Genomic DNA, 25,864 nt, shown 5'->3' on the forward strand with positions numbered 1-25,864 from the left:
TTTCCATAATGGGGTAATTTACTAGTCTTGCTATTATTTAGGCCTTTAACAATCAATTAGAAGTTGAGCAGGTCCATCTAAATACAGGTTTTGGTGATTTTACAAAAAATGTGAAAAATGTTACCTTAATTCTGAGCCTCATAACATTCTAGTAAAATATGTGGAATCTTAAAAAAAACATGGCAACATTAAGCAGACATTCTGGGAAATGTAAGTTATGAATTATATTTGGGTGCTATGACTAACTGCCTCAAAAGTAGAATTTAGAACGTTGAAAATAAAGAATTTTTCCAATATTTATTTATTATTTTTTTTATCGATAAAATGATTATTTGCTGTTTGCAACAAATCTTTATTTAAGTACTTTAATAATTTAAAGGGCAAAAAGTGTTCCTACTACCCTAACGCAGAAATAAATTTTGCTGTAAGTAGTTAAATAACTAAATGTGGCTTTGTGCCATAAACATTGTGCAATCTGGCAATAGTTTAGTTGTTTGCATGTGTCATGTCCCCCAGAAGTTTCAGCTGTGTAAAGCTGCAAACCATGTTAGATGGCAGCCCTGGAGAATTTAACCCCTTAACTGCTGATGAAGTAAAATACAAGAGACTTCACTTTACATATCAAGAGAGTAGTGCAGAACTTTTAATAGATAATACTCACATTATAAAAACATGAGGCAAAGTGTTCAACCCTTTTAAAGGTTACGCTGAAAGGGAAGGTAAAATTATGTGGTTTCATACATACCTTCCGCCTGGGCTTTCTGTTATACTGTCTCCTTCCCCCATAGATTTTAATGGACCTTCCATCTTGCCAATTTTAAAAGAGTTGGCGGTAACATCATCCCAATAGTGCAACCCTTATGTTGTAACGGGTGGAGCCGTGCAGGAATGGAATAACAAAATGTTCAATCTAAAAATAAATACAGATGCACAATAATCTATTATGTTAAATCTGTTTTCCATAATGTTCCAGTCTTGAAGGAACAAAATTCTTGCTGAACAGAATCCTTTGCTATTAATCACTGTACTCTTAGTAACTCTATTACTACATGATTATAAAGGAGTTTTTCTGTGTTAATGGTCATTCATGTAATTGTAAATACTGCACTCAACTATTTTTTTTTTTTTGGAGGCCCTAAGTATTGATCAGCACACATAATGATTGACACATATATTGATCAGCACACATCCACTCCTTTCAACTGGGGGAACTAGTATCAAAATCTGTGATCAAACATTTATACCCTGCCATGTAGCTGGTGGTCATGGCAAAATTTTCCCAGACTTTTTCTGTTGGTGATTATATGAACATTTTGGATTTGTACCATTTTTATCGTTGTATAATTTGCCAAAGAAAAATATACCTGGGAACAGAGGCTCCAGACAAAGTAGGAGCACCGCAAGGGACAAGATGGTAGAAGATGGGAGGAATAAACAACCACAAAACCCTGTGTAATATTGTTGAGTGAATGGTACACTGGACGTGTAAGTTTCAACTCTCACCTGAACTGTGGCGATAATAAGCTCTTTCAAATGGTTGTGGTACAGCTACCAGTCCTCAATATCCACGTACAACCATGGACCAGGATCCCCGAGACGTGTAGTTCATGCATGCAAAGACCCGAAGAAGTGGCGGACCGGCGCTTAGTAACTCGCTCAATGGTCCCAAAGTGTTGGAGCCAGTGCACATTTATTCAGATTACAGGTTGCGGCGCGTTTCGAGTAGGAACCGGCGCTTTCATCAGGCATTAAAAAAACTAAAAAAAATGACAGTACAATATGTAATAAGTCAACAATGACGTGGAAATACGTGATGGAGGTCACGTGGTTTACAGGGGTTGAAAGTTCAAAACTCATCCCTTTTGGAGGGTGAGCTCCTACAGGGGGTTTATAGCCATACATTGTTCTAAAAACACAGCATCATAATAACAAATAAAATGAGACCTGAATGCAGCTTGTGAAGATGGATATTGGTGCGATCTCTACGCAGGGGAAGAATATTATTTATTTTAAACGTTATATTTATAACGTAAAATTTTGTGACCATGCTTAATAATTGGAGTTTAAAATTCGCCATGAACCTTGGCACAGTTAAAATAATCTTTCTGGATCTTGAAGTAAAAAATTATGAGTAAAATTATCACCACCACTGACTTTAAAGCCGTGGACAGCAACAGCTTTTTGGAATTTGGCAGTGCTCACTACCCAAAATGGCTCAAGAACGTCCCTCTTTGCCAATTCCATCGTATCCGCAAAAATTGTACCCACCCGGAAGACTATAAAACTTCTACAAGCTTGTGTACTATACAGTTACAAATAATAATATGAAATATATATATGGCTCTTTGTAAATTCCCTGTAGGAGCTCTCCCTCCAAACGGGATCCGTTTTGTACTTTCACCCCTGGTAACCCAAGTGACCTCCATCATGTATTTCTAGGTCATTGTTGACATACTATCTATATTGTACAGTCGCTTTATTAGTTTTAATGCCTGATAAAAGCTCCGATTCGGAGCTGAAATGCGTTGCAACCGGTAATCTGAATAAATGTATATTGGCTCCAACACTGTAGGACCTTTTGAACGAGTTGCTAAGCATCGGTCCGCCACTACTTCGGTTCTTTGCATGCATTGTATAATTTGGCAATGGCATAAGAAACCTAAGAAGCATACGTTGTGTACTGTCTAGTTTTGGACTATAAGGCGCTCAAAAATCCTTTGATTTTCTCTGAAATCAAAGGTGCGCCTTATATATGAACCTACATAGACAACAGCTGTCTTGAACTGTGCACAGGTCTGCCACGTGCTGGTCATTCATCCTTATAAATGAACCTAGACGTTTTGGCAGGCATTTATTGATGGTGCGCCTTATAATCCAGTGCGCCTTATAGTCCGAAAAATACTGTAAGTAAATTACTGCTAAACATGTTGCTCAATTTGAAAATGAAGTAATGAGGAATCTGCTTCATACTGACCAATAGAAATGTTGTATTTTAATATATAATTGATGGCCTGTCCTAAACAAAGCTCTTGAGTAATTCCCAAATAATTTGTGGTTGTAGGACGAGTTATTGCAACTTTCACTAGCTCTGGAGAAAAAGAAGTAAATGAAGCCATTCAGAGTGCCAAGACTGCCTTTAAAACATGGAGCCAGAAATCTGGAATGGAGCGAAGTCGTGTTTTGTTGGAGGCAGCTCGTATCATCAGGGTCTGTGTAATCTACTAATATATTCTCAATGAAAACCTGGTGCTTACATATGCACATTGACTCCAGTGACAAAATTAGAGATTGAACTTCCCTGTTCCACTTTCTTTGACCTCTACTTTGGTTAGTGAAACATCACCACAGTCATTGTAATAGAAATGGGTAGAAGGTTCATGATGATTCACTGGGGTCAATCCTGCACGGAGACCAATTCGTATTTGGTCAGATCTATAGATGGCTAAAAAGAAAATTTGTTCTACCTAACAAACAAATAGAAACTGACATATCACTTTTGAATCTGTAAAAGTATCCATGAAACACACTTTGATTCAAATGTCATCCAATTTTATTTTTTTATTTTAACACCATAAACTAATAGCATAGAACATCTTCAACCATGTATGACACGGAGTTTCCTCAAAATCACTTTTCACTAGTGCTGAATAAAATGCATAAATGTCCAATTCTGGCCCTCCACCACCACACCACTTTTATGCTTGCGCCAATTACATAAACCCACCCAACCTGGTTTCTTAGTCCATATTTATCATTTTTACAAGCACAGAATAGTAAATCTAAGATATAAAATGTATTTCCATAATATCCACACACAATCTCCTCCTGCAAGATCCCCAACTGGCAAAACTGTGAAGACCGGAATGGGGGGACTTGAGGACTGTATCCTGTGTAATAATCTAGAATGTGCCATGAGACCATATCTGGCTAGGAAGTTTTGGAAGGTTAAAGAAATAATAAAAGGAAGTAGTGAATGACAATCGGCTTGTTCTATCTGACACAGGTTTCCCCAGAAATTAAAATCCCAGTGTGCATCCACCGCACCCTCTGACCTTTTGAGGAGTTCTTTGAGAATATGTTACAGCGCTCCCTCTGATCTCAAACAGATTCTAATTTTATTCTGCCTTGTATTAGACTTGTTACTGTTATACAGCAAAACAAACTACACATTTTGTTAAATGAACATGCAGGAATCTACTTATTAACTAAGTCTTTGATCACACACAACACTGATCCATGTATTGCTTCTCTAAAGGCCTTTGTTATCTTCTAAAGCTAGAACATAAAACCATTCCAAATTGGATAGTATTACTCCAGCTTAAGCATTACTGTTATTTCTTAACAACTTAATGATGGTTTTAACTTGGTGAGGTTAACTATTCAACCTGAACAAATACACTATTGGAATCATTGGTTAAATGTTGCATGTGCTCATTGAATCTAACTGGAAGGTTCATGGATCCTGGGTAATTGTGCTTTGTAAGACAATATTCGGCAGTTGCCAATTTATTCATATATTTACATGCAGGTAAGTTGCTGAAATAAATCTGTTCCATAAAGCAAATGGCTAGTGACCTAAAAAAAAATAAAGCAACTTTCCTAACGGTATCTTGTTATTGGGTCATGCTCAAGCCCTTGGTCATAATTTCTCAAAGAATTAAGGTAACAAATTGTTCATGGCATAAAAAAAAAACAATCGCCGCTCGTGAAAGTTATGCCAATGAAAACTACAGTTTAGCCCACAAAAACATTGACAGAAAAATTAGCATTAAAGATCTTGGGATGGTAAACTGTTCCATTGTTAGCCTGAAGGACCACCAGAACATGACCAGGTTCTTGAAACCTGCCGGTCCTTGTTCACTTCTTTCACATGGAGGTGTGTGTTCTTTCAAATACATAAGGTACACAACTACTACGGAAATGAGTTACAGATTTTAAAATGTGTTTTAGATCTTTTTGTTTCTTAAAGGTTTCATATGGCTTCATTACAGGAGCGCAGTGAAGAACTTGCCACCATGGAAACTATAAACAATGGGAAATCTATATTTGAGGCTAGAGTAGATATTGAGATTTCATGGCAAACTTTGGAGTATTATGCTGGACTTGCTGGTTCCATGGCTGGTAAGACAATTCTTAAATCCTATGTATTTATTTGCAGTCATGATTTAGAACATGCAAATGTCTATAGACATTGTCTACAATAGCATGAATGTTTGTGTGCAATTTATACCACCATGCTCTGTCGGGCTTGAGGTTGGTTCACAACACAACTCAGCGTGGTTCCATCATCCAGAAAATCAACTTTGGAGTGAGATGTAAACTGATATAAAGTCAAGGAGGCGGAGAGTTTAACATTGACGTTAAGCTCTCCCCACATCCTCCCATGTGATTGTCCTAATGCACCGGACTTCAGGAGATCTGCATAGTGATGTCTTTGGATGCAGGACTATCAATTACAGTGAAGGGTGCATTCTAGGCAAGGAGAGCTCGACTTCAGTCCTAAATTCTCAGCCTCCTTGACTTTTTATACAACTAATTCACATTTCAATTCAAAGCTGATTTTCTAGATGATGCCACCATATAGGACCATGAAAGAAAAATTCTCTGGAAGGTGGTTAGCTGCATGACAACATACTAGTAGTGGTTTATTAGGTCAATATTTATTGATAGGTCCTCTTTTAGACTTCCTTATTTTACATTGGACATTCTTTGTTCTGTTACCTCCTGTTTTTCATATGTTTAATGAATAATTAAAATTTAGTATTGTTCTAAAATTAGTATTTTGTTTGTACTACAGGACAGCATGTGCAGCTTCCAGGAGGATCATTTGGTTATACAAGAAGGGAGCCTCTTGGTGTCTGTGTAGGAATTGGAGCCTGGAACTTTCCTTTCCAAATTGCATGCTGGAAGTCTGGTCCTGCACTAGCTAGTGGTATGTACATTGCTTTAAATTTACACAACAGAGTTTCAAAACTTTGAAAGGAGAATTATAGTGAACCTCTGACCATGAAAGTGCAGCTTAATCTGCAGGCAGCATGTTATAAAGCAGTAGGAGCTGATTGTAGTACCAACCACCACCTTTGCAAATGCTGCTTTAACCCCATAGCGCAATAAGACGTACCCTTACGCCTTGCTGCGCATGGGGGAGTATGAAGAGGGCTCACGGGCTGAGCCCTCTTCATACTCACCGGGCATTTGCTTCATGATGAAGCAAATGCCCGTCGCTAACACCCGCGATCGGTGCTTGCACCGATCGCGGGTGTTAACCCTTTGATTGCCGCCGGCAAAGCTGCCGGCGGCATTAAAGAGCCGGCGGCGCCGCCATCTTGGCTCCGATCGTCACTCCCCGTGACGTCACCGGGGAGTGACGATCCGTTGTCATGACAGCCGCCATCTTGGCTCCGATCGTCACTCCCCGTGACGTCACCGGGGAGTGACGATCCGTTGTCATGACAGCCTCGGATCACATAAAGATCCGAGGCTATCATGATCTCGGCTATCTATTACAATGTGCGATCTGCACATTGTAATAGATGGTATGCAAAATCCCCATATACTGCCATACTGCAGTATGGCAGTATATGATAGGATTAATCAGACAACCTAGGGTTAAAGTACCCTAGGGAGTCTGAAAAATAGTAAAAAAAAAAAATTAAAAAAAGTTAAAAATTATATTAAAAAAAACATAAAAATTCAAATCACCCCCCTTTCCCTAGAACTGATATGAATAAACAGTAAAAATCCTAAACACATTAGGTATCGCCGCGTCCGAAAATGCCCGATCTATCAAAATATAATCGTTTTTCATTGCGTTTTACCCCGTAGCGGAAAATAGCGCCCGAAGTCGCAAATTGCATTTTTTTGCCATTTTGAAAAATAGAAAAAATTCTATAAAAAGTGATCAAAAGGTCGCACAGTCCTAAAAATAAAAGCGTTGAAAATGTCATCAGAAGTCGCAAAAAATGACACCACCCACAGCTCTGTACACTAAAGTATGAAAAAGTTATTAGCGCAAGAACACTGTAAAATGAAGAATTTTTTTTCTGTACAGGAGGTTTTAATTTATGTAAATGTATGAAAACATTATAAAACCTATACAAATTAGGTATCCCCGTGATCGTATTGACCCAATGAATGAAGTAGACATGTCATTTGGGGCACACAGTGAAAGCTGTACAAACCAAGCCTACAAGAAATGGCGCAAATGTGTTTTTTCATCATTTTCACTGCATTTAGAATTTTTTTTCCGCTTCCCAGTACATGGCATGGAATATTTAATACCATCACTACGAAGTGCAATTTTTCTTACGCAGAAAATAAGACATCACACAGCTCTGTACATGGAAAAATAAAAAAGTTATAGATTTTTGAAGGTGGGGAGTGAAAAATAAAAACGCAAAAACGAAAAGGGGCCTGGTCCTTAAGGGGTTAAAGAGGTTGTCTGATCAAGGTCTAGCTGCTATGAAACAATTGCTGTTATGGGCACCAGAACATAGCAGAAAGTTATGTTTATTTGACTTCGGGCTTATTCACACACATCATATACTTTTATTTTTTATTTATTTATTTTTTTTCTTTTCTCCATACTAGCTATCCCTGATTTATCCAAGGACCACTTATATCAGCATTGTATCGGCATCTGTTTTTTGGTTTACATTACACGGCACAGCATCAGTGAAAAACTGACTAAACAATGTTATCGGTGGAAAAAAAATAGGATTGAGATTTTTGTTAACCCTTTAACCATGTGAAAGCAAATATAAAAAAATATATATACAGGCAGTCCCCGTGTTACATACAAGATGGGGTCTGTAAGTTTGTTCTTAAGTTGAATTTGTATGTAAGTCGGAACTGTATATTTTATCGTTGTAATCCCAGCCAGAACTCTTTTGGTCTCTCTGACAATTGGATTTTAAAAATGTTGGGTTGTCATAAGAACCAGGATTAACAATAAAGCTTCATTAGACACCTGTGATAACTGTTATAGCTGTTTATTGTAGCCTAGGACTAAAGTACAATAAATTACCAATATCCAGTGGTCCGTTTGTAAATAGGGGTCATATGTAAGTCGAGTGTTCTTAAGTAGGGGACCGTGTGTGTGTGTGTGTGTGTATATATATATATATATATATATATATATATATATATATATATATATATATATATATATATATACATACATACATACATACAGGCCGTCCCCGGGTTACGTACAAGATGGGGTGCGGAGGTTTGTTCGGATGTCCTTAAGTAGGGGACCGCCTGTATATATTTTTCCTTTAAGCAAAAGTACTTGCAAAGAGCAATCATGTTTATGGATGTTACCTGTTTGCCATATGCAGTAGTCCTTTCTTCAATATCATTTTAATGTATTTTTTTTACAGCTTTCATGAGTTTTCAGCCCCTTATTTCTTTCAACAGAAATGCTGTCCCTCTCTTCTCTTTAGGAATAATATTCTTTATGACAGGCACAACATACTAATAGATGGAAATATATCCAGTTTCCATATACCAGTAAGAAATTCCTTCTAAATACATGTGAGCTTTTGGCTCGCTGGACTATGAACTCTAGTGATCACCTCCTGCTCACCCACAGGATCTTTTCTGCTTTTGTTTGTGAACTGAAGACCCTTGTTTTTATAGAAGCAAAGTTCACATGAAACGAAGAGACAGTTTCTTAACCCCTAGGGGACACAGCCTATTTTGGCCTTAAGGACGCGGCCCCATTCTTCAAATCTGACCTGTGTCACTATAAGTGGTTATAGCTTTGGAACGCTATGAGATATCCAGGGGATTTTTAGATTGTTTTCTCGTGACACATTGTACTTCAAATTAGTTTAAAAATTTGGATGATATCTTTTGTGTTTAGTTATGAAAAAAAACAAAATTTGGAAAAAAATTGGAAAAATTCTTTATTTTCAACGTTCTAAATTCTCTACTTTTGATGCAGATAGTCATAGCTCCCAAATAAATTCATAACTTACATTTCCCAAATGTCTGCTTTATGCTGGCATGGTTTTTTAAGATTCCACATATTTTACTAGAATGTTATGAGGCTCAGAATTTAGGTATCATTTTTCACATTTTTTGTAAAATCACCAAAACCCGCATTTAGATGGACCTGCTCAACTTCTAATTGACACTGAGAGGCCTAAATAATAGTGAGACTTGTAAATTACCCCATTGTGGAAACTACACACCTCAACGTATGAAAAACCACTTTTAAGAAGTTTGTTAACGCTTTACGTGTTTTATAGGGGTTAAAACAAAATGGAGGTGCAGTCTGCAAATTGTAATATTTCCAAAACGTCCTCCATGACGGCCCACTTGGAGGATGCCCCTTGACCTCTGTAGGGACAGGAAGCAGAGAGGTTAAAAGCCTCCCCCCCGCATCCTCCCGCCAGTGTCTTCCTGTCCCTACAGAGGGCAGGTAGAGAGGGTCTCTCTCTCCTCCAAGTGGGGGGGGAGGGACGTTTTTGTTCCTATGCAAGAGAGCACTTACCTGGGGTTACGCCGACCTATTGCAGGTCGTAGTTCCCCTCCGGATCGGGGCCACGGCTGGACTCTTCCCCGGGGGTTCCTCCCTGGCTCTAGGTGGATCCGGATCTTCCGTCTTCACCCGCGGCCGAGCAGGGCTTACGCGAGGACGCGTGGCGCCTGGGGGAACCTCCGTTCCCAGGCGTCCTTTGCGCTCCGTGACGACTTCCGGTCGCGACCGGAAGTAGGCCGAATCGTCACGGAGGACTGCTGTACCGCTGTACCGCCACCTGCATGGGGGATGGGCTCCCCGATAAGGTATTTAACGAGGTGGGTTGCTAGTTTTGGCGTTCACTCGTAGTGTTACAGTGTACTGTGGTTGTGCCGTCCCAGACTTCCTTACTATGGCTGATGAGGCAGACTTGGGCCTACTCCACCCTTCTGGTCACGTAAGTGGTGCTGTATGGCATGGTCTTTATGGTATCTATGATACATATTGAGCCCCAAGTTAGTTAAATTTCCTCACCTTTCCCCCTTAGGATAAAGAACAAGGGTCTAAGGGGAAAGGCAAAGAGGACAGACCTGAGAGGTCTGAGAAATCCAGCAAGTCCGACCGTTCTATCAAGAGTAGGACCCCTGCTAGGAAATGTAATATGTGCCTCCAGGTTTTGCCCGAATCATATGTAAAACCTATATGCAGACCATGTATTGATGAATTTATGCGGTCTGAAAAAGTTTCTTTCATGGATGAGTTAAAATCCTTTATTGAAGATAAAGTGACAGCATCTGTGGCGTCGGCTACACAAAAAGATCCGCCTCCTAAAAAACCTAGACTGGCGGACATCTCTTCATCAGATGAAGAAACCTATGATTCAGAGGGTCCGTCTTGTTCCCTGGCAGATACTGAAGAGCAAGATTCCCAGGACTTCAGTCAGAGATTGGATTCTCGTCACCTGTTCCAGATAGATGATCTGGATAACCTCTTGAAGGCAATCCGCGAAACTTTGAATATCGAAGAAGAAGTTCCCTGTATGTCTCGGGAGGACGAGTTGTTCGGGGGCCTAAGGGCTAAAAAACAACGTGTTTTTCCGGTTAACGAAACCTTGAAAGGGTTGATTACAGAGGAATGGAAAGACCCAGAGAAGAAGATCCTAACCTCTAAGAGCTTTAAGAGACGCCTCGTCTTTGATCAAGAGGTCTCTAAAGTTTGGGACTCCGTTCCGAAAGTAGATGTACAGGTGACAAAGGTGGTCAAAAAAACAGACCTTCCCTTCGAGGACTCCGCTCAGCTCAGGGATCCTATGGACCGAAAATCTGACGCGCTTCTTAAAAAAGCCTGGGAGACGTCGATGCTTAGCTTAAAATCTAACATATCAGCTACATCAGTTGCAAGGACCCTCTACTTCTGGCTGAACGAGCTGGAATCACATATTAGAGAAGGTACCCCCAGAGCATCCTTACTGGACAGCATTCCGCTCCTAAGATCCGCCACGGCATTCTTAGCAGATGCCTCCGCCGAGGGCGTCCGCTTCGCTGCAAAGGAAGGTGCATTAACAAACGCAGCAAGAAGAGCCTTATGGCTGAAACAGTGGGGCGGCGATATACGATCAAAATCAAAACTCTGCAGCATCCCGTTCACAGGAGATTTCGTTTTCGGTCCTGAATTAGACAACATCCTAGAAAAAGCCTCTGATAAGAAGAAGGGGTTTCCAGAAAACAAGACATCCTCCAGGAAACCTTCCTTTCGTCCCTTCAAGAACCCTAAAGATTCCTTTCGCGGGAAAGGTAAACAGGGGCGCTGGAGCTACCCTAAGGGAGGCAGAGGTAGGGGGTTTCTGTTCTCCAATCCTCCAGACAACTCGGGGGGGAAAGAAGCAATGACGCCAGAGTGGGGGGGCGTCTTCTACAGTTCATCACTCAGTGGACAAATATCACCTCAAATCCTTGGGTCTTGAACATCATCAGTTCCGGTTACAAAATAGAATTCAGCAACTACCCCCCCTCAAGATTTGTCTCGCCTTCATCCTATACTTCTCCTTCTACCCATTTTCTTATTTGGCAGGAGGTATCATCCCTCATTCAATCCGGAGTGGTGATTCCAGTTCCGCAGGACCAAGAAAAGTCGGGCTTCTACTCTCCACTATTCCTGGTCAAGAAACCAAACGGGTCGAACAGGCTGATTATAAATCTGAAATCCCTAAACAACTTCATCACTTACAGGAGATTTCATATGGAATCGGTAAGATCCGCTACTCAGCTTATATATACCGACCACTATATGTGCACGATAGACCTTCGGGACGCCTACTACCACATTCCTATTCACCACTCCTCTCAAAAGTTCCTCAGATTTTCAGTCTTTTCTCCAGAGGGTTCTATCCTCCACTTTCAATTCCGGGCTCTACCCTTTGGTATTTCTTCAGCTCCGAGAGTTTTTACAAAAGTCATGGTGGAGGTTGTTGCTTTCCTGAGGCTACAGAGGGTGTCTATTGTACCATATTTAGACGACCTTCTGATTATAGGGAAGAACAGATCAGATCTTATCACAGCAAGAGATTTTACCATGAGAAAACTCTCAGATCTGGGGTGGATAATCAACCCCCAAAAATCCGATCTGTCTCCCTCCACTCACAAGAAGTTCCTAGGGGTAATGTTGAACTCTACTCTCATGATGTCCTTTCTCCCTCAGGAAAAAGCCGACGGGTTAAGACTCCAGATCCGCTCCTTCAGGAGGAAGACCTCCATTACAATCAGAGGAGCAATGAAAATCCTGGGTCTCCTCACGGCCTGCATTTCATCCGTAGCTTGGAGCCAGAGCCATTGTCGCACTCTGCAAAGCTGGATTCTCCGTTCTTGGAACCGGAGAACCTCGGGATTGGACAGGAAAATCATCATTCCATCCTCGGTAAAAAGAGATCTGCAATGGTGGTTGGAAACAAAACATCTGGAGAAAGGGGTTGCCTGGCACTGCCTTCCGTGTCTGACCATCACGACCGATGCAAGCAGCCTAGGCTGGGGAGCAGTCTTCCCTTCGCATTACGCCCAGGGACCCTGGACCCCTTCACTTGCAAAGAAACCTTCAAACTATCGGGAACTACGAGCCGTCTGGGAAGCCTTAAGGTCCAACCCTCTTCTAGTGAAGAATCAACATGTCCATATCCTAACAGACAACACCACGGCGGTGTCTTACCTAAGGCGACAAGGAGGTACGAGGTCAATAGCTCTTTCCTCCCTGACTCGCACCATCTTTTTCTGGGCAGAAGAGAACCTACTATCTCTTTCCGCAACTCACCTAAGAGGAGTTTTGAATACGGAGGCAGACTTCCTCAGCAGGAGAGTGATTTCTCCCAACGAATGGTGCTTAAATCAGGAAATCTTCAGCCAGTTGACAGAGCTCTGGGGCACTCCGCAAGTCGACTTATTCGCCACAAGGGAGAATTCAATGTGTCATCTATACTTCTCTCTGGAGGCAAGGGAGCCGAAGGATCGACTAGACGCCTTCAGTCATCCTTGGACCGAACCTCTCTCCTACGCCTTTCCCCCTATTCCCTTGGTCGCAAGGGTCCTCAGGAAGATCCTTATGGACCAGGCAAGGGTAATACTCATCTGCCCGAACTGGCCAAAAAAGGGCTGGTACCCTTTGCTGACATCCCTGGCCATCCAACAACCAGTGATATTGCCTCCAAGGAAGGATCTTCTACGTCAGGGTCCTATCTTCCATCCAGACCCGGAGAAGCTACAATTGGCGGCGTGGATCCTGAGTCCGATTTTTTAAGATCACAGGGCCTCTCCAGAGCGGTGGTAACCACACTCAAGGCAAGTAGGAAAAAAGTTACTTTTAACATATATCACAAAATTTGGAAGAAATTTGTGTCTTTCTGTGGGGATAATCCTCCATCTCAACTCAACCCAAATATTTTCCAGATCCTGGACTTTCTTCAGAAGGGCCTGGAATTGGGCCTATCCACTAGCACCTTGAAGGTGCAGGTCTCGGCCCTGGGAGCCTTTTTCGATTTCCCCTTAGCGGACCACAGGTGGGTCAAGCGTTTTATCTCGGCCTCCTCCAGAATCAGACCTCAGGTTCTCAGGAGGACCCCTACGTGGGATCTCACCCTAGTGTTAGACGCTCTTTCCAGACCTCCTTTCGAACCTCTGGAGAGTTCTAACATTAAAAATTTAACGCTAAAAACTACTCTACTGATTGCTGTTACCACAGCCAAGAGGTTGGGGGAGCTCCAGGCTATTTCCATCAGGGAACCATATATGCGCATTCTTCCTGACTGTATTGTTCTTACTCTAGACCCCGGGTTCGTTCCCAAAGTGGTATCAGATTTCCACCGGAACCAGGAGATTACCCTCCCGTCCTTCTACGAAAATCCTTCTTCGAATGACGAAGCCTCATGGCATCTTCTAGACGTAAGAAGGGTTGTACTAGCTTATCTGCAGGCTACAGAACCCTGGCGCATTGATCATAACTTATTTATTCAATTCCAGGGGAAAAATAAGGGGAGAAAAGCTTCCAAGATCTCAATAGCAAGATGGCTTAAGTCGGCCATTTCCACATGCTATACCTTACAAGGGAAGGAAGTTCCTTCTAATCTAAAGGCTCATTCCACCAGGGCTATGTCAGCCTCCTGGGCCGAAAGAAGAGGCGCATCACTTGAGCAGATCTGCAAAGCGGCCACCTGGGCGTCAACATCTACATTCATTAAACACTATCGTCTGGATTTACCAAGTTCGCAGGACCTCTCCTTCGGAAGGAAGGTTCTACAGGCAGTTATCCCACCCTAGAGTTTCTACTAATCTGGTAGATCTCCAAGTGGGCCGTCATGGAGGACGTTTTGGAAATGGTGAATTAGTACTCACCGGTAATTCGGTTTCCATCTAGTCCTCCATGACGGCCTATATATTTCCCTCCCTATGGTTTTACTGTACCATAAGATGTATGTGAATATTTAACATACAAATAAAAAATTTTTTTTTTTGTTACCTTCCACCGGTGTAGTTATTTGGTAGACACTGGCGGGAGGATGCGGGGGGGAGGCTTTTAACCTCTCTGCTTCCTGTCCCTACAGAGGTCAAGGGGCATCCTCCAAGTGGGCCGTCATGGAGGACTAGATGGAAACCGAATTACCGGTGAGTACTAATTCACCATTTTTTCACAATACACCCATTTTGGGTGGAAAATTAAACATTTACAATGGATTAAATGAATAAAGGCTCCACAAAGTTTGTTACCCAATTTCTCCCGAGTACACGGATACTCTATATGTGGTGGTAACCTGCTGTATGGGCGCACGGCCGGGCATAGAAGGGAAGGAGGCGCCATCCAGAGCAGATTTTCTATGTCACATTGTACAGGCTATAATTTTTTTCTTTTTTTTAATGTGGACCTATAGGGGCTTATTTCTTTTGCCACATGAGATGCACTTTTCTGGTACGTAATTTGGGGGAATCTATAGGCTAATTGGTGAGATTTTATTAACTCTTTGTTGGTGGAGGAAATGAAAATCATCACTTTTCAGGAAGATTTTTATGGGTTTTTTTTTTTTGCCCGTTTACCATACCATAAAAATAGTATATTATTTTTATTCTATGGGTCGCCACGATTACAAAAAGACCTCATTTATATAGATTTTTTATTTTTTTCCCATTTTTACTGCATAAAAAGTAATTTGGCAAAAATGTTGTTAATTTTAGCATCACCGTCTTTCATATGCATAACTTTTTTATTTTTTGCCTCACAAATCTGGTTAGGGGCTTATTTTTTGCGAGAAGAGTTGTTCTTTTTAGTCGGCTTATTTTGGAGTGCATAACATTTTTTTAAATTACTTTTTAGAGCATTTTTTGATAGGGTATAATTAAAAATTATCTTTTTTCGGAACGTTTTTGCGGTTTTTTTTCTATGGCGTGTACCGTGTGGGTCCAGTAACGATTGTTTTATTATACAGATTGTTACGGACGCGGCAATACCAAATATGCGGGGTTTTTTGTGTTTTTGTGTTTTTTATACTTTATTAAGTGTTTTTATGGGAAAGTGACATTTTAGGGGCTTATATTTTTATGTATTTATTTTTTATTTATTATAATGTGTAGTGTTAAGTGTTTTTGCATAATTTTACTTCTACATACTTGAACTTAAACCAGTGATGCTCTGTACTATATTTGGGGGCCATTACAAAGTCTTGGGGTCAAAATCAGGACAGAATACTGTGTATGGCCACAACAGGTATTATATAGGGAAGGAATGATAAAGAGCCTTTTACATTGTGGGGAATAAAATGGGGGGGGATGTTACAACATGTTATGCTAGGGAACATTATTTGTGTGTTACTACTATTTTCAGGAGGCTCTCTCTGTAGCAGCATTGCAGTATTTGGTGGGGAGGTGTTGGGGATAGCAGCAGGATAACAGTACTAGGGGACCAGGATGTATGGAACAATGTGAAAGTGAAGAGCATACTGCAGCACATTTGTTAAGAACAGTGCAGTCTGTACTCTGTGCAGTGTCCTGTGTAGTCTGCAAAGAGCGACAGATTAAGGACCGTTCTTCATGAATCTGGCGCCGCCTGAACTGCCCCGACAACAACTTTTTTTGTTGCGCCTTTAACATGGGGTATGCAGCACACTTCTGTCGGACTTTGCATGTGAAATGTGGCGCACGGTCTGACTGAGCACCGGTGCGCCCCCTTCGGTGCAGAAATTTGTGTTGCAACACAAAATGGTCACATGTGACACAAATGTGGTGTGGACACTTTATGTGCAAGCAGTTTACACTAGAAAGAGCGTGCAAAGTCCAACAGAAAACTGGCATACGGCCCTTAATAAATGTGCTCTACTGTCTGTGTGGTTACCTCCACGGGGACAATGTGTGGCTGGGAGAAGAGACATGGTAGTCTTTACCTAATAGAGAAAATAAGAAACAAGAACAACTACAATCCGAAGACACGTTTATCAAAATCAGTGCAGTGTGTACTATGTGCAGTTTGCCTCAAGATAGTGTAGAGGGTGCACTTTCTTCATGAATCTGGCACCTCTGCACTGCCCTGACAGAGTGCACCAACTTTTTTTTTTTTGTGCACCTTTAACATAGGGCGTGCAATTCAATTCTGTCAGACAGAATCTGATCTATAAATGTGGCAAGGACTTTAATAAATGTGTCTAAAGCAATGTTCTCCTGGGTATTCTGTAGTCGTACATAAGAACAGTTTTTGATGCAACCACGTATGATAGGGGTAGATGCAGGACCAGACACTACTGAGAATCCGGTACATAAGAATTTGGGCCTGTGCCCCAGATCTTTTACTACCCTAACAACGCCCCTGAATAGGTGTGTGTGTGTATATAATATATATATATATATATATATATATATATATATATATATATATATATATATATATATTTTATTTATTTATTTTTTTTTTTTTTTATAGAAAAGTAAATATCTTACAGCTATGTTCTCATTCTTCAAACTAACATATTTTCTTTATTTCACTGGACATCACCTTTAACTACATCTGAGCATTCACATTGTTTAATCTGACATATATTTCTTCAATTAGATGTTTTAAAAAAGAAAAATGTACCTGTGTGAAAATTTCTCATAAATGGTTTCATATGGTCCCTTAGAAATGAGACCCTATCCTTGGATACAACCACCTCTGCTGTTTTTTTTGTATATGAAATGTCCAGGAGTTACTGCATATCCCACAGCCGTCCTGTGGTAATGATCACTGAATCCAGGTGGTCAGGCAGGACTCAATAGTGCATGTCTGACCACCACTGCCAAAATGTGAGGTGGTCGTATATGAGGAAGCGATCTCCTTTCTAAGGGACAACATGACCAAATTTATGAAAAATTATCTTCACACAGGAACATTTTTTATTTTATAACATTCAATTGACAAAATGTTTACATAAGCCAAATAATTAAATGTGAATACCCAGATGGGAATACCCCTTTTGAGTAAGCATTGTGGGTAATGTATATCTGCAACGTGCTAGTACATGCATTAAACATTTGAAAATGTACCTACGCTGACCATGGGAGGAGCATGTGAGCGGACGTGGCGTCACGCCTGCCCGCTTCCTCGTAAACGGCAAGGCGATTCCCCCTTGACATTGGGACCCCCTGTCTTTCCTTTGGAGTGTGGATCGATTAACACTGTTTCTTGGTGGAGGTAACGTGAGGGAGCCGCTGGTGTTCGTCGGGGCTGGTGCCGGAGAGGACGCATGTGGGATTCCATGCGGTGAGGCGAAGTCCGCTGGCGTCTGCTAAGGTCGACTGGGGGACATTAACCTTCACTGCTCCGGACCCCCCCCGCTCCCGGTAGGACCGGCCTGGACTGCTACCCCCTGGTTCCAGATGACACTCTCCATCAGGTCGTATCAATACACTCCCTTCAAGAGTTGCAAAGACTCTCTCAGCTTTTTTTTGATGTTCATGTACCTTGAATCGTCATGCCTCCTCCTGTCTGCGGTGAAGTAAGCTTCCCTCTTGTGTTCGATAAGGCTATGCTTCCTCACTAATCCCAACTAACACTTTCTTGCCGATAACCTGCTACTTAACTTTGCAACACTAAGTCGTTAATTTGTGTTTTATCTACTAACTGCCCCAAGTACTATATAGTGGACGGCACAGGGCTCGAGCGCACCTCATATTGCATAACTGACTGCCAGGAGTGTTTCTGTCCATTCTTATACTAACTGTGCTCAGTATAACAACTCTGGTTAATTGTGAACCTATTAACGACTTTTTTGTAAACAGCTAGTTGTTAAAAGGGGACCTCCCTATCAACTGTCTGGGTATGAGTTCAATGTAAAAGGTTTTGGACGTTTCGAGAACTGGAAACCTCCGTTGGTGTATATACAACTGTCCTGGACATTAAGTGTTCATTTCTATACTAACTGGGTTTTTGCATATTATTGGTTGCCGATAACTATTGTCAATTGTGATTCCGCATAACCCTGCAATATTGTGCTTTTTCCTAGTCATGGTGTACCCTAGCTCTTCTTAGTATATAATCATATTGTCAAAGAGGGCTTTATTAGAAGATTCGGTCCTCTGGTATACAGAACACTAAGCCCCACGGTAGATAAAACCTGCTGGATTTGTGCCATTCTCTTGCTTTATGTATAACTCATTTACTTTTATTAACAATAACAAACTCTGTTGCATGTGATTGTCCACTGATCTCTGTACAGTGAAATCTTGGATTATCCTATATTCCGACTGCTCGTATCCACTCTCTTGCTTTATGTACAACTTATTTATTTTACTAACAATAACAAACTTTGTTGTATGTGATCGTTCACCGGTCCCTGTACATTGAAATCTTGGATTATCCTATATTTTGACTGCTTGTATTTAAGGAGGGGAAGGGGTTGCCCTCCCCCTTCTTTTGTTTCATGATGACCAGACCCGGAACTAAAAAAAAGGGGACAAATATTACCCCTGTTTCATCTCCAAGTAAAACACCTAAAAAAATCGCTGAGAAAGTGAGAGAAAAAGTTAGACAAATATGCGGCTTCCCCTAAGCTAGTGGAGAAACGTGGAGGCCTGAATGGACCTCAGGTGGACCCGGTCTCCCCGTTTAAGGAGGGGACCCGGCTGATTGAGGAAAACTTACAGGAAGATAGCCCCAACCCCCTTGAAAATAGCCAATCTATGAGTAGGGAAAACTCCACTGGCCAAAGCACCTGAAATTGAGAAAAGTGGGTTGATAGACCCTTTAGGAAGAAATCAACACTCAAAAGAGAGGGCTGAGGGAGGAAGAGTCCCTACTTTGTCGGAGATCTTTGAAGCCATTATGGAATGTAAGGCCCCTTCCACACTAGCGAGTGTGATGCGATGAACTCGCATCACACTCGCAACGCAAGCTGCCGGGAACGCACGGCCCGAACGCTGCACCGCGGGAGTGAACTCAGCATGTCAGTTCACTCCCGCGGTGCAGGGTTCGGGCCGTGCGTTCCCGGCAGCTTGCGTTGCGAGTGTGATGCGAGTTCATCGCATCACACTCGCTAGTGTGGAAGGGGCTTAAGGGGTCTATAGTGGCCCTGGCTAAGGAAATTGGCCAGTTTAAAGAGGAAATGGCCTCCATAAGGGCAGATGTACACAAACAGGGGGAACGCTTAGTTAGGGTGGAGATGAGGACCTCAGATCTAGAGGATGGTATGTCTAAATTGAGGGCTGAGTTGAAAATAATAAAGTCAGGGCATGAAGATCAAAAAAGGAAACTTATCGACCTAGAAAATAGGTCACGTCGTGCCAATCTGAGATGCCTGGGCTTCCCGGAGGGGGGTGATGCTATTAAGTTCCTGCAGGACTGGTTAAATGGAATCCTCGGAGAAGGCTTTGCATCATTTCCTTCCTTTATAGAAAGAGCCCATAGGGTTCCGAGTAAACCTCCTATCCCTGGAGCCATGCCACGTCCCATACTTATCAAATTGGTGGTATCTAAAGATAGGGATTTGATCCTTAGGAAAATGAGACAGATTGGGAGAACTGAATATGAGGGACACTTAGTCAGATTCTTTCCAGACTTTGCGGTTGATACTCAAAAGAAAAGAAATAGCTTTTTTGAAGCCAAGAATAGGCTACGTCAGAAGGAAATTCAATATTCCATGTTATTTACAGCTGGTCTGCGAGTAATTTGGAAGGATAAAACGGTTTTCTTTGATAACCCCAATGGAGTAATAGAATGGCTAGATAGGGTTGTGAACTAATCTGTCTTTCCCTGGCTTCAATTTTCCTTTGTTCCCGTTTTTGACCTCTGTAGTCGATGGGGTGAATTGTGGGGTGTGGTCTCGGGGGAGGGGGATGCTTGGGATAGAGGCTGTAACTGAGACCTATGGGCCTTGGGACCCAGGGGATTGGGTATCGGCCACCTGGAGGGTGGGGTGGGAAAATTTGTTTTGTTTATGCTTTTAAATTTTTATTTATTTTTTTTTTTCCTTTATTCCTTTTTTCGTGTGTCTCTCTCCCATTCCCCGTCCATGTCATCTCTCGGGATAGAGGTTAAACTAGGAACAAATTAGTGGCATGAAAATCTTGTCATGGAATGTTAGAGGTTTGGGTACTCCCGCAAAAAGAGTGGCGGTTTTTGACCTAATAAGACGGCAAAGCCCGGATATAATCGCCATCCAGGAAACCCACCTTGTGGGGGGAAAAAAGGGATGTTCTCAAAAAACCCTGGATAGGGAAGTCATATCACTCTTTCCATTCGTCTTATTCCAGGGGTGTTTCTATCCTTATGCATCGAAATGTTAGTTTTATAGAAGATAGGGTAAGAATAGATTCTGAGGGTCGATTTATCTTTCTGTCAGGTATCTTTGAGGGGAAGAAGTGGGCAATTGCAAACATCTATGTGCCCCCACCCTTCTCCCCTAATATTATCATCCAGTTTTAGACTTTTTGTTCGGAGATAGCGTGATTGTAAAACCGTAATGAACTCTTGCATTGATACTTGGCACATAACGTACGGGAAGGTCTCTTCACATAAAGATTCGACATTGGAAAAATTGATAAGGGATTTTAATTGGTTTGACACATGGAGAATATTTTAATCCGGATAAACGGGAATTCTCCTGTTTTTCCGCTTCACACCAAGTTTTCTCACGTTTAGATATGGCCTTAACCAATGGTAAGGCCTTACACTTTGTAGATAAGATTTGTTTTGGGAGTAAGGGGGTTTCAGATCATGCACCGTTGGTGATAACGTTCAAAGTAGGCGTTCGCCAACCATCCAATAAAATAAGAATTGCACCAACATGGTTAGGGATTTTAGGTAAACAATGGTTCACTAATAATTTGGTTAATTTCTTCTTGACAAATAAGGTGTCAGCTGAAAAGGATATTGTATGGGACACTGCTAAGGCCTTCATTCGGGGGGAATATAAAGCTCAACTTTGTAGGTATAAAAAACACTTAAATGGTGGTTTGACGGAACTGGAAGAGAGGGTTAAGAAAATGGAACAAGAATTTCTTAAGCTACCCACGGCATTGAATAGACAAAATTGGGAGGATACGCGCGCATGTTATACTGATCTGATTAAGATACAGGCAGATAGGAAAATCTCAGCACAGGCCAGGAAAGGATGTATTCATGCTAACACCTCTGGAAAGATGCTCGCCAACCTGGTCAGAGACAATAGGGAGAACACGCACATAATGGGTGTTGAGAAACCTGGAGGTGGGTTTACGACCATCCCTGAGGAGATCCAGGAAATTTTTACTGCCTATTATGAGGACCTTTGCTATATCTCTTTGTGATGATGAGATCTGGGATGAGTAGAGTATTTGGGTGGTTGTATTATCCCACAGGTTTCCAGGGAGGGGAGAGATGCCCTTGACAGGGAAATTAGTGTGGAGGAGGTCCAACGGGTGTTGGCCAGTTCAACGAGGGGCAGCACGCCGGGATTGGATGGCATTCCCTTTGAATTTTATGATCTATATAAGGAAGAACTTTTGGGGCAGTTGGTTGAGGTCTAGAATTTCTCATTGAAGGGGGAAGACACCCTTTCTCTAGGGAGTGAGGCCCTCATTACTCTTAATACCAAAACCTGATAAAGATAGACGTAAAGTTGAGGCCTATCGGCCCATCTCCCTTATTAATGTCGACAACAAGTTACTTGTCAACGTTTTATCTGAAAGATTGAAGACCGTAATTAGGGAGGTGGTACACGTGGACCAAAATGGCTTCATGCCGGGAGGCTCGACATTGGATAATCTTCGCAGGCTTTTCTTAAACATGCAGGTCCTGCCATCCAATCCTGGACAGCGCTCTCATGTTTTTGGATGTCTCTCGGCATTTGATACCCTGGAATGGAAATTTTTATGGCAATCATTGGAAAGAATGGGTTTTGGCCAGAAGTTTATTTCCTGGGTGACACTCCTATATTCTGACCCAACAGCAAGAATACTAATTAATGGGAAAGTCTCCAGACCCTTTAATCTAAGTAGAGGTTCCCGGCAAGGATGCCCACTCTCCCCACTCCTTTTTGCAATTACTATGGAGCCGCTGGCATGTAAAATAAGACAAGATCATGACATCGTCGGGTTTAGATATGAGGGTATGCATGAAAAAATTTCATTATATGCCGACGACGTTCTGCTATACTTGGGAGAATACAGGTCAATTGAAAGTGTCTTTGGGGTGTTTGGGGACTTCGGGAAATTTTCCGGATTACGCATTAATTGGCATAAATCGGCATGGATGCCCCTAGACATAGCGGAAGTAGTTCCTCCACAGCAACTGGTCACTATTGATAGGGGCCAAACGGTAAAATATTTGGGTATTAATATCTCAGACAACTTAAAGGATTATGTAGTTAAAAACATTCTTCCAGTGGTAGCTGACCTGAGGAAGAGAGTTCAGGTGTGGAAAAAACTTCCATTAAATATGATGGGAAGAATAGCGGTGGTCAAGATGATAGTGCTCCCTAAGCTGCTATATGCCTTAGCGGCCTCTCTGGTAATGATTACGAATAAAATCTTTAAGATCATTGAAAGCCTATTGGCCGATTTGGTATGGCGAGGCAAGCAACCTCGCCTTAAGATGGCAGTACTTAAACAACCTTATGAAAGGGGCGGGGTTGGATTGCCGGATTTGAAGTTGTCCCAAACCAAAACATACTTTATCTGAGACATAATAAAGTGCAATTTCACCTTAGCCACCCACTGTAAATTTGAGTTGAAACCGTACAATTATAATGTGTGAGAACTACTTGAGACCGGGATCTGGAAGTGCCTCAAAAAAGACAGTTCACTGCCCACTCTGAAGCTCATGGCTGGAGTTTGGGAAGAACTAAAGGTTAAATTTAACATCGAGGGAATCTCTGCCATTACCCCTATTTGGGGCAATAAGACTTTGAAGGTGCCAGATTCCAATGCTAAACCATGGGTTGAGAAGAATGTGATATATGTCAAAACAAATTTTTAATAACGGTGTTCTCAAACCCTTTTGGCAATTACAGGAGGAATTCGGGATACATGGATCTGGTTACTATATTTATATGCAGTTAAAATCGTGGTGAAGGAGGCGTCGGGTGGCGCCGGGGAGCCCCATCCAATCCTGGAGTATCTCCAGGGATGGTTGGGCCTCAAAATTAAGAGCAAAAAGCTCTTACGGCTTCTTCCAGTGAACAATCAGTATAATAACTTGCTGAAAATAAAAGATAAATGGATTCGAGAGGTGGGCATCATTGAGGAAGGTACCTGGAAAAGGCTACTTGGGGATGTAACCAGGGTCCTTGTGGTCCTAGGTCAGCGGCTTGCCCATTTGTTCACACTAAATCGAATATACTACTCCCCGAAAGTCCTTTCCAGATTCGGCAGAAGGACTGTTTGTTGTAATTGGTGCGGCATGGAAAAAGCCGATGATGTACATACGCTATGGTTCTGTCCGAGGATTAGGCCTTTCTGGGGAGTGGTATTGGAGGATATTGAAAGGGTCTTCGAGGTCGATATACCAGACTCACTTCAGACTTGTGTGTTGGGTATATTAGACATCGCAAAATGCAAGAAAGTTAGACACCACGTCCTGGTTAAATTGCTAATAGTGGCTAAGTTTTGTTTGATAAGGAAATGGACTGCTAAGGACTGCCCGACAATAGGGATGTGGCAGAGAACTATGAATAACACCATTCTAGCCGAAGGCTTCGCGAGTATGCTGGGAGGTGGATCAAGATGGGGAAAAATAAGGAGAGACTGGAAGTTATGGATTGATGCTAAATTCTGTCGGGAAGAGATACTGATGATGGGAGGAGTGTGAGTTGCTGATGGGGGTGGGGGTGAGAGAGAGGCACGGGTCATCCCCTTTTTTTTTTTTTTTTCTTCTTTTGTTGACATTTTGGGAGGGGGGGGGGGTTGGGGCGGGTTGGGTTGGGGTTTGGATGGAATACACTATCCTTTATACTAACCTGTATTGTGTATCATGGGGTTTATAGGTATTCTAATGACACTAATTTCCTTGCATAGTATATTAAACTTGGTATTTTTCTATCATGAATTGTAGTAATTTACAGAATAATATTTATTAGATTAAGTGATGTGGCTTTTTTTTCTAGGAAACTTTGTGATTTGTTGAACATTGTAAACCCAAAAACTGTTGTAATGTAAGGTTTTAAGATGCAAGTTTTTTAGAGACATTATATGGTTATTGAAGATTGTAAAATTTTTTGTAAAATGAAAAAATTAATAATATAAAAAAAATGTACCTACGCTGATATTTAACAATATAAAATTTATAGTTATTGATCAGCTTATTGATCTACTTACATATTACATTTGCTTCCTAGGAAATGCTATGGTATACAAACCGTCTCCCTTCACTCCAATCACAGTAGTTTTGCTTGCTGAGATCTTCAGGGAGGCAGGGGCCCCTCCAGGCCTCTTTAATGTGGTACAGGGAGGAGCATCCACTGGGGAGTTTCTTTCTAAGCATCCAGATGTGGCGAAAATATCCTTCACTGGCAGTGTTCCTACTGGCTCCAAGGTATTTATTTTTTAGGAATTTAATTTTTAATACATTTCTTATAGGTCTAATTCAGTCCCCAACATGGTCATTTTTCAACTCTTTAGATCTATGCATTGAAGTGGGAAATGTTTCTTTGGTTACTGCCAAAATTAGATTTTAAAGAATATCAGATCTTGAAATGCAATTCATTACTCAATTCATTCATAAGTATTTTGATCTTCTTTTTTTTATCTCTCAAATCTGGTCCTTATTATTCTATGCATAAAGATCTGGTATTGTTCTTTAAAGGACACCTACAATCAGGGAAACTTCTCATAAGGTAGATCCGATGGCAAGTTTCTTTACTAGGAAGTCCTATACTTTTTATTTCATCTTGAGTTGCCGATCTCTTGATAAAAAGAGGCTACTGGGCTCTTTGTGGCCCTCCTACCCTATGTTCAGAGTGCAGCTCTCTGGAGCTGTATGCACTCATCCGAGAAGCCAATGGGTCTGTGCAATAGCCCCCTGCTTTGGAGCAGAAGCCGCGCAGACACATCGGCTTCATGGATGACTGTGTGAAGCTCCAGGAGGGCTACAAAAGAGGCTACTGGGGTGTGGGGTTCCGCTCCATGACGTGGCTACTGTACACCCATGTAGCCTCTATGTAATTTGCATATATAAGGTAAACTTTTTATCAAGATACCTGCCACTCAAGATTGTAAAATAAAAAGTATAGGACTTGTTCCTAGTAAAGCAACCTGCCGTCGAATCTGACTTATTAGGTAGATCCGTGATGGTAGGTTTCCTTTTAACTTTGTCTGGTGTTTGGGAGCTTGACCATAGGATCCTAATCCACGAAGGGAATGAATGTACATCTATCATGCTGATGTAATTTATTCATTTTTTTTTCTCTAATTTTCTACTTTGCCA

General features: G+C 41.6%; 2 protein-coding genes across 2 annotated transcripts in view; both read left to right on the top strand.

The window, feature by feature from the left end:
- ALDH9A1 (aldehyde dehydrogenase 9 family member A1) overlaps positions 1-25,864 on the top strand; it is a 76,884-nt gene that overhangs the window by 17,160 nt on the left and 33,860 nt on the right. Inside the window, exons 3-6 of the mRNA XM_072128609.1 lie at positions 3,062-3,207; positions 4,992-5,121; positions 5,798-5,932; positions 24,777-24,973. Of these exons, the coding sequence (XP_071984710.1) occupies positions 3,062-3,207; positions 4,992-5,121; positions 5,798-5,932; positions 24,777-24,973 (608 nt within the window). The remainder of the gene's footprint in view (positions 1-3,061; positions 3,208-4,991; positions 5,122-5,797; positions 5,933-24,776; positions 24,974-25,864) is intronic.
- Positions 11,359-14,567, top strand: LOC140103725 (uncharacterized). Its single transcript, XM_072126939.1, has 2 exons — positions 11,359-13,312; positions 13,553-14,567. Exons 1-2 carry the CDS (start codon positions 12,400-12,402, stop codon positions 14,266-14,268), a joined length of 1,629 nt encoding a protein of 542 aa, XP_071983040.1. The 5' UTR covers positions 11,359-12,399; the 3' UTR covers positions 14,269-14,567.

This window comes from Engystomops pustulosus, chromosome 10 (genome assembly GCF_040894005.1).
Source record: "Engystomops pustulosus chromosome 10, aEngPut4.maternal, whole genome shotgun sequence".
Classification (NCBI taxonomy): domain Eukaryota; kingdom Metazoa; phylum Chordata; class Amphibia; order Anura; family Leptodactylidae; genus Engystomops; species Engystomops pustulosus.